Source organism: Ipomoea nil, unplaced genomic scaffold (assembly GCF_001879475.1).
Source record: "Ipomoea nil cultivar Tokyo-kokei standard unplaced genomic scaffold, Asagao_1.1 scaffold3199, whole genome shotgun sequence".
Taxonomy (NCBI): Eukaryota; Viridiplantae; Streptophyta; class Magnoliopsida; order Solanales; family Convolvulaceae; genus Ipomoea; species Ipomoea nil.
The window spans coordinates 526,647-535,611 of NW_017619627.1; the positions used below are offsets into that span (position 1 = coordinate 526,647).

An 8,965-nucleotide genomic window follows, 5' to 3' on the forward strand; every position below is an offset into this window, starting at 1 on the left:
TCACTTTCCATTTTTAGTGATATCTCTGCCATCTTCTTCATTTTGTTCTGCCATGTCAGCCATCTCTTGAACTCTTTTACCATACATCTGCATTCATTTTCCATCATTGTGCCACACTACCTGAAAAAAAAAAATCTGCAAAAGGAATATAACAGATCTAGTACCCATAACAGCTCCTAGAAACAAATTCTGAGAATTCATAAAAAAACAATGATCTACGAATATAATCCAAAAACAATCCATGCTTTCAGTCTAGCTGTTTGAGCGAGTCACCAAAATGTCAACATAAAAACCATTGTTACAAAAAAGACACCAATAGAGCACATTGTCAATCATTAAAATCATTACACATCTGCTTCCTTCTCAATCTTGACCACACATTCCTTGCTTTTTTTTTTTTTGAACTTTGTGTGCTTGAAAATTCATTGATTAGTGATCTCTTAACTGTTCCATTCTCAACACTATTCTCTGCATTGAGTCTCTGTGCAACAACTTGGAGTGGACTTTCAGCTTCATTTGCTTGGTCTGCTTCCTACAAAATCAGAAGTTCAAAATGTTTAAGTCACCAATAATAATAAACTATAAACTAATTGGTACAACATGTTACTCGGTAACCCCAAGTATACCTCTAGATCCCATAGGTCCTCATCTGTAAGCTCCAACTCCAACTTTGAACTGAGATCCCTGTCCCTTACTCCTATTAGTTCTGGGCAATGCTTTTCTACAATCTTTTCATCAGTGATGATCCTCATAACAGGGAAAGCATTGAGATAATTCTGGAACTGTTCTTTGCGAACGGCAATTCGAAATAGGAGATTCAGTCCAATTAGAGTCTCGAGCTCCTTAGGTAGACCCTTCCGTCCCTACATAAAAAGTTAGTATAGATTTTAATTTTCCTATATACCATATGTGAAACAGTATTTGAAAACACAACTTATCTGGTTCAGGTACTACTAAGTTAATAGTCTATCTAAGATTGAAATATAGTTTTGTACCTTAGTATGGGTATCCTTCAGATCATCCGCGCTAATTCCAAGTAGATCGAGGCACTCCCTGTCCCATAGAAGGAAAGGAGCATTGCCATCCAAGTCCACAACCCTAACCTTAATTCTGTACCTGAGTGTCCCGTCACCCCAATTTCTGTCACATGTACTACACCATAGCCACTTTCCTTTGAGTTTCAGTTTTTTGTTGCAACCCTTTGTTCTACACGAAGCATAGTACCACTCTGGATCATCAATGAATACAATCCTTGCTGCCACCCAAAAATCGCCAAACTGCATAATATGTTAGACTGTTAACATAGTATATAACACTGTTAAATCAGTATATGTGTGATTATTTAGTACAAATATTCCCATCAATTTTTATCTAACATTAATTAAAACATCAATATGTGTTTGATTGTGCAGGTTTGTGGGTGAACATGTGGTATTTGCTTCCAAAACAATTAACACCAGACCTGAAAGAGATAACTACACACTGGTAGACTGATTAATCTGAATAAGTTATATAGGACAACACATTTGTGTTAATATTTTTCCATCTCATGCTTATTAGCTAGTACATGTGATTCAGCCAAGAAATTAGATCTATTGTGCAGCTTTGAGCAGAACTGAAAGCATGGATCGCAATCAAGTAATATCATAGAGGTATATTTTTAATTAAGTGAATGAGGTAATAACACAACTGTATACTATAGAGGGCTGCAGAGTTGTGTCTTTATTTATGTAGCTCATGCTTTACATTAATTGCAGGTTAAACCTGCCAGAAGTTTGTACTAACATGGATTGCAACAAATTAAAAACATGGATTGCAACAAACTCCACTCCATAGAGGTATATTATTAAGTGGCAGAATCTCTATATATAGCCTCTAAACATTTTAAAGGTGTTGGGTCTAATGTATACTATAGAGGGCTGCAGAGTTGTGATATTATTTATGTAGCTCATGCTTTACATTAATTGCAGCTTAAACATGCCAGAACTCTACACTAACATGGATTGCAACAAAGTAAAGACGTAGAGGTATATTATTAAGTGGAAAACTCCATCTACAAAATCAAAACATTATACGAATTGTTTGGTATAACGTTTAGGTTGAAGTAATCATTTGCTGTTTTAACATGCTTAGGAGCTACATCCCTTAAAACAGTCTTACCTCCTTGTCTCTGTAGATGTCATTGATAGTACGAACTTCCATATCAGCAAATAGGGAAACTGAATAGAAGCTACATTCCTTAAAACTTGACTAGGAAATTATACTGCGCATTGGAGTCTGTTCTTGGCTAATACTGTTGATGTGAATAAAATAACCGTGTATTGATATGCGTAGGTTACAATAGAGTCACAGACAGACCGATCGTATATGATGACCGGGATCCTCTCTAATCTAGTAAGTCACCTAATCCAAAAGTCCCTCTCTCCAGCATTTAATGCGGTATTTAAAAAAGACATAGGGAGCAGCACCCGGCCTTTCGGCATGTTGGGCACGTGGCACCCATGCACCAGGTCTAGCCGAGGCAAACATGCAGTCGCACACGTGGCGCAAGCCCTCTGCCAACGGGGGGACCCAACCCCGCCCGGTCGGTTCTCCCGATCACCGGCCAAAAGGGAGCTGGGCCCGTCGAGCGTCCTAGCTTCAAGAAATAACCGGGCAATCGGGAAGTCCACCCTAAAGGGCTGACCGGGCGGCTTCCGGAGCGGCGTCCAAGCGGGTCAGGTGACCGGGCGATATGACCCGATCCGACCAGGGTATAACCCCCATCATATAGTCCCCCCAGCCTGGACTCCGACGAGGCTCGACGGGGGGGTCCGGGCTGAATCTTAGCCGGCCCCCCGGGCCCGCCCCGACCGCCGGGACTTGCGGTTACAGAGCCCAAGCGACGGCACGCGGGGCGCGGTTAGCCACGTGTCGCCCATCCACGGGCCTTGAGATCTGAGCCTTAGCTTCTCTTCCAAACTTCACTTTTTCCCGCCTCTTTTTCCTATAAAAGGAGGCCTTGGGGCCCATTTGGAACTTTTCGCTTCTTCAACGAACTCAGAGCTTCCCGATCGCCTACGACAACTGCCGAGCAACTCACCCGCGAGCCTACTGCCGTTTCTTCAACCGGTAAGGTCCCGCCTCTGCTCCTTTAAATTTTTAGCCTAAGATTTATCTACCCCGTAGAAATAGGTCGGGCCTCAAAACATGGCGCTTGTACTGAAACGCCCTCCCATCCCCCTCTTTTACTTTAAGGAGAGGATGACCAGCTCGGATAGCCAAAATATTTCTGGCCGGGACTACGCTACCGGAGACGAGTCCGATGCGGGAGCGAGCCCTTCGCGAGGCACCACCAGCACCTCCGAGTTCATTGACCGGTACGCCACGGCCCGCTCCCCGTCCGTTGCTACCGACCTCCACCTTTCCGAGGCGTCCGAAGCGCGGAGCGGTTTTGTCGCCGAACGATCGGGAGGTGACGAAGGCGAGGTCGAGTCCAGCGGCGTGCAAGTGCTGAGCCCGTCGAAGGTCGGACCGTCCAACCGGGGAAAGTCCCCCCGGGTCATTTTTAGCGATGCTTCAGGCTCGGGCAAATCTCCGCGAACCATCGTCGGAGCCCTTCGTCCTGACTTGTCCCCGTCTTCGCGCGACCGGCTGGCGGAGAACATGAGGGATCGAGCACCAGCGTCGTCGTCCGCCCCGGTCGCCTCCGCATCTGGACGCAGACTCGTCTATCTAAACGACACCGTCGTCAGGCGCCATACTAGTCTACTCAGCCGGGCTGACGCGAAGTCAATCTCCTCCATACTAGGCGGGCGGGTCGTCTTTAACACGGACCGGGCGCTCGGGAACATCGCTGACCGGACTACCGGGCTGTGGCTTGGGCTTCACTACGACTCCCTTAGGGCGCCCCTCACCTTCCCGTTCAGCCCTTTCCTGCTCGCATTCCTCGAGCACTTCGGCGTTCTTCCCGGCCAGGTCACCCCGAACGCTCACCGCATCATCGCCTGCTTTCCCCAAATCTGCGCCAGGCACAGTCTTGAATGCACGACGGAGCTGTTCGACTTCGTCTACTCCGTTCGGGCTTTGGCCCCCCGGTACGGGTCTGGTTTCCTCCAGGCTCAGTCGCGCGGGCACGTATGCAACATACTCAACCTCCCGGACAACAACCGCGGCTGGAAGAAGAGGTTGTTCTCCGTCAAGTACACCTGGGACCTCCCGGTTCCTCGGGAATGGGCCAGCCACTACCTGGAACAGGTCACCCCGGACGAGACGCCCGAGCTCGCAGAGGCCACCGAGAAGATATCCTCCGAATTCTATGATTATCACATCTTCAAGACCCCGGAGGCCTTCGCCGCAGCCCGGCTCGAGCCTCCCCGGTACGACTTGACGGAGAAGTACGAGTCTCAACGGATACATATCACCATCGCACGGCCGCCTCCCGGTCCTACGTCTACGCCCGGAGGTCATCGTTAGTCGCAACCTTGTTCCTCGCCCGGGTTAGGCCGGCTTGCCCGATTACTTGTCGCTAACTGTTCTCCTTTGATTTCAGGAATGGGTTTCGACAAGGCTTTCATCGCCGCACCAGCCCCGCCCAGCGGGCCCCGGCCGAAGATCGCGTCGGGGGGAAGAAGTCCGCCCAGGCCAACCCGGCTTCCTCAGGGTCGGCCGTCCCAACCAGCATCCCGCTTGACGTCACCACGGCTCAACAGGCCAGCTCCGAGCAGGACCTGCAGGTCATCCGTACCGATACCCGGAAAGGGAAGGAGAGGGATACCAGCGTTGAGGTGGAGGAAGTCCCCCCGCTGAAGCGGAGCAAAAGGTCGGGTTCCCCCGACGAGACGCCGGTCATCGACGTCCTGATGAGCGGAGAGCACCCGGCGGCCAAGCTCAACCGGTTGATCGACATCATCCCGGCCGGAGATGATGGGAAGGGGTTGACACTTAACGAGGTTGGCGAACGGGGTGCCGCCGACGTCGTGCAGGTAGTTGCCCGTTCCACTCTTTCAAACTCTAACTGACATCTTTTTCGACCGTTTCCTTCATGCTTTCCCCCCGGGTCCGGGAATTTTACCTATTGCAGGTGACACGCACCTTGGTGAACCTCTTCCGCCGGGCAAAAGCGACCGAGGAAGCCGAGGCCCTTCAGAAGGCCGCCGACCGCTACGAAAAGGAAGCCAAGGAGGCCCGCCGGAAGCTGCGGTCCGCCAACGACCGGCTTGTCAAGGTGGAAACCCGGGCTGCTGAGGTCCAAAAGCTGCTGGATAGTCCGGAAGAGCTGGCAGCTCGGGTGTGTCGCGACCGGGCCGAAGGCGAGGCCTTCTTCCGCCACTTCCTGAGGAATCCGGTCGGCGAGGAGCTGGCTTGGACTCTGGCCAAGTGGGCTTTCAGCGCCGGTCAGCGCCGTGCACAGAAAGAAGATCGGGACGCTCTGGCCTCCTCACTCGACGACGACGACCTGGCTCTGGTCTTGGGGGTCTTGCCGGCTGAAGTTCCAGATCCCGGCCCGGAGCCCTTCGATAGCTTGCCTGCCACCGACCCGCCTACCGGAGGACCTCACTCTCAAGCTCCGCCTGATGCGTAGGCACTTAGGACGGGAACCGGCCCCGTGATTGTGCCCGGTTGAGCTATGTACAGGGAGCCCGACCCCCTCTATGTCGGGTTGACGATTTTTGCATTAAGCTTTTACCTTCTCTGTGTTCATCACCCCTAGTGTACCACCAACTCAACGAGGCCGGGACGGATCCGGGCTCAATAACTTTGTTGATGGGCACTCAACGAGAACGGGACGGACCTGGGCTTATGGTCAACCGTCGATGGACACTTTCGAGTGTATCACCAACCTACAGAGACCGGGACGGACCCGAGCTTCGTGACCAATGGCCTGGCCGGGACGGACCCGGGCTTTGCCTACCATCGTAGGGCTTTGACCTTGCCGGGACGGACCCGGGCTTGTGGTCAACCGTCGATGGACACTTTCGAGTGTACCCTCAACCTACAGAGACCGGGACGGACCCGAGCTTCGTGACCAATGGCCTGGCCGGGACGGACCCGGGCTTGTGGTCAACCGTCGATGGACACTTTCGAGTGTACCCTCAACCTGACGAGACCGGGACGAACCCGAGCTTCGTGACCAATGGCCTGGCCGGGACGGACCCGGGCTTGTGGTCAACCGTCGATGGACACTTTCGAGTGTACCCTCAACCTGAAGAGACCGGGACGGACCCGGACTTATGGTCAATCGTCGATGGACACTTTCGAGTGTATCACCAACCTACAGAGATCGGGACGGACCCGAGCTTCGTGACCAATGGCCTGGCCGGGACGGACCTGGGCTTGTGGTCAACCGTCGATGGACACTTTCGAGTGTACCCTCAACCTGACGAGACCGGGATCCTCTCTAATCTAGTAAGTCACCTAATCCAAAAGTCCCTCTCTCCAGCATTTAATGCGGTATTTATAAAAGACATAGGGAGCAGCACCCGGCCTTTCAGCATGTTGGGCACGTGGCACCCATGCACCAGGTCTAGCCGAGGCAAACATGCAGTCGCACACGTGGCGCAAGCCCTCTGCCAACGGGGGGACCCAGCCCCGCTCGGTCGGTTCTCCCGATCACCAGCCAAAAGGGAGCTGGGCCCGCCGAGCGTCCTAACTTCAAGAAATAACCGGGCAATCGGGAAATCCACCCTAAAGGGCTGACCGGGCGGCTTCCGGAGCGGCGTCCAAGCGGGTCAGGTGACCGGGCGATACGACTCGATCCGACCAGGGTATAACCCCCATCAACTGTAAAATGATAACATAAAATCAAAATCCATATTAAATGTAAAATTGCAGTTGCAAAAAAAAGAATGCAAGTACCTTTTTCCTGAACTCCTCAAATGGGGGAGATTCTTGGTTGAAAAGCAGCTGTGTTACATCATAGGAGCTACAAATCTTGACATCACCACCTTTAGGAAATAATGTTCTAATACACATTAGAAAGGCTTATTGGTGAATAAGTTAGGAGCAGTTATAGGATTTAATATACTTACTTTTTAGACACACCCTTGCCCTACAAAACTGTATCAACACCAATAATAGCTCTTGTGTAGTAGAATTGTAGAATGCCTCAATCTTGCTTACGTGTTTATCCCACAAAGTACACATTAGTTGTATTCCACTAAAAATTTTTAGAAAATATATTAGAAACTCAGAAATCTCTAAAATAGAAAATAAACCATAGGTACTGGAATTCAGTAGTACTCAGTATCTTCAATGGTGAAGTCAATCAGCCTGGAGATCTTGCCATTGATTAGTTTCTCCTGTGGGCAGTGTATCTCAATCACTCGACCAATAACATCTACAAAATAATGCTTTAGAATATAGAATAGTAGACAAAATAATAAATAATTAGAAACCATAGATAGAATGAGAGTACTGATTACCAAATAAGATTTTCTCATCAAGGCCTTCATTAGACTTGATCTCTCTAAAGGTCTTCAGCCGATACATTTTCATAGGAAATTTCACATGCTTTAAATCCTTAACCATAGTCCGATAGTTAAATTTTATCATGTACTTCTGTGGGCTGGTTTTGTATGAGTAAAAATTGGTGATAACACAAAAAATTTTTATAGCATATACTGAACCTTCAGCAAAACTGCTAAGGTACTTTTCCACGTACTCTTTGGGTATATGAGCATGCAAGAAGGACCCCTGTGTATGTGTAAATAACAAAAATAGGGACTGTATGAATATAGGAAAAAAAATACGAACTGTATGAGTAAAACGACTGTCTATCTATTTTTAAAGAGTACTTACCTCTTCATCATGAAAAACAACCTCTTTTGATCTAAACTTCGATGGATCACTTCTCTCAGGAATCTGATATGCTCGCACCACCCGTAGTCTAAGAGCCTGCTTGGTATTCATCGGAGATATCTGGCTAGCAAGGACAAACATTTTTTGTTATTGAAGAATAATCAGAGAGGCTGTTGTATAGGGAGATTGCGAATGTATTCAGTAGTTGTATATGTGTTGTATATATAAGGTCTGATGACCTTTCGTTATTGATCATTATCATCATCACCAATAAATACCTAGAGAATAGGTATGGGTTCGTGGGCTCAATGTCCCATATGAAAAACTGATTGCCTTAAATACATTCTCTAATTCCATTGGATGGGAGAATGATTTGTCGTAGATATTTTGAAAAAATTATGTTTTCTATGTACTTTAGGTATTATACTGCGTAGACCTTTGATTTTCCGAAGCAAAAACAATAAATTTAGCGGCTTTGTCCAAAACGTCGACGTTCGGTTTGGGCGGGATTTTTTTGCTCCTATTGTTTTGCTTTAATATATATAGAGATTTACTAGTGGAAAGTGGGAAGTTTTATGGGCTTCTAAATTGTGAAGTGGGCATCATAGTAGTCTTCAAAAGCCCAATACTACAATCGATAATTGTAAAACACAATAGATTTCAATGGGTCTGCAAATCAGCTGCAAATTATTCTAAGGAACCGGGTCCACATACTCGAATCCAAATATTTAAAATTTATCAAGGTTGTAAGGGCAACCCCAATAGGGGTTCATTCCCTAATTTTGGCACAGTAAAATATCTTCTTAACAAATGAGAACAAATGGGAAGGTAAAAATGATGCTGAATCTTTCTCCTGCAAATATAAAAGTTATGTCAGACTTTTAGAAAAGAAAAGGAATGGGAGGGAGACGCGTGTGGGGCATGGCCCCACTACTGTACATGATGCTTGTTTCTTTGTTTTATTCTTTTTTATTTTTAAATTATGCTTGCCGTTGCATTTTCTTTCTTTCTTTTTTATTTTTTTTTATTTTAATTTTAGTTTTTAATTTTTATCTTAATTTTTTTAACTTTTTTGTTTTAATTTTTTAATTTGTAATTTAATTTTATTTAATTTTTTAATTATTATTGTTATTAAATTTATAATTATTAATAATATTGTTATTAAATTTATAATTATAATTTGAAA

General features: G+C 47.1%; 2 protein-coding genes across 2 annotated transcripts; both read right to left on the reverse strand.

Moving 5' to 3' along the window:
• Positions 1-2,202, reverse strand: LOC109168429 (replication factor A protein 1-like). The gene is made up of 5 exons (XM_019317453.1): positions 2,161-2,202; positions 996-1,277; positions 627-863; positions 446-532; positions 1-87 (listed from the first exon to the last, which is right to left on the reverse strand). The coding sequence occupies exons 1-5, from the start codon at positions 2,200-2,202 to the stop codon at positions 1-3; spliced, it is 735 nt and encodes a 244-aa protein (XP_019172998.1).
• A 4,464-nt stretch (positions 2,203-6,666) lies between these two features.
• On the reverse strand, positions 6,667-7,920 carry LOC109168430. The gene is made up of 7 exons (XM_019317454.1): positions 7,780-7,920; positions 7,603-7,674; positions 7,404-7,500; positions 7,222-7,318; positions 7,011-7,138; positions 6,838-6,926; positions 6,667-6,762 (listed from the first exon to the last, which is right to left on the reverse strand). The coding sequence occupies exons 1-7, from the start codon at positions 7,918-7,920 to the stop codon at positions 6,667-6,669; spliced, it is 720 nt and encodes a 239-aa protein (XP_019172999.1).
• Positions 7,921-8,965: the final 1,045 nt, after the last annotated feature.

Coding starts and splice junctions, on each gene's coding strand:
- LOC109168429 (XM_019317453.1), bottom strand. CDS start 2,202: ATGGAAGTTCGTACTATCAATGACATCTACAGAGACAAGGAG. Junction 864..995: donor TGAAGGATACCCATACTAAG/GTACAAAACTAT, acceptor CTTTTTATGTAG/GGACGGAAGGGTCTACCTAA. Junction 533..626: donor AGGACCTATGGGATCTAGAG/GTATACTTGGGG, acceptor CTGATTTTGTAG/GAAGCAGACCAAGCAAATGA.
- LOC109168430 (XM_019317454.1), bottom strand. CDS start 7,920: ATGTTTGTCCTTGCTAGCCAGATATCTCCGATGAATACCAAGCAGGCT. Junction 7,501..7,602: donor GCAGTTTTGCTGAAGGTTCA/GTATATGCTATA, acceptor ACTATGGTTAAG/GATTTAAAGCATGTGAAATT. Junction 7,319..7,403: donor TGATGAGAAAATCTTATTTG/GTAATCAGTACT, acceptor ATTATTTTGTAG/ATGTTATTGGTCGAGTGATT.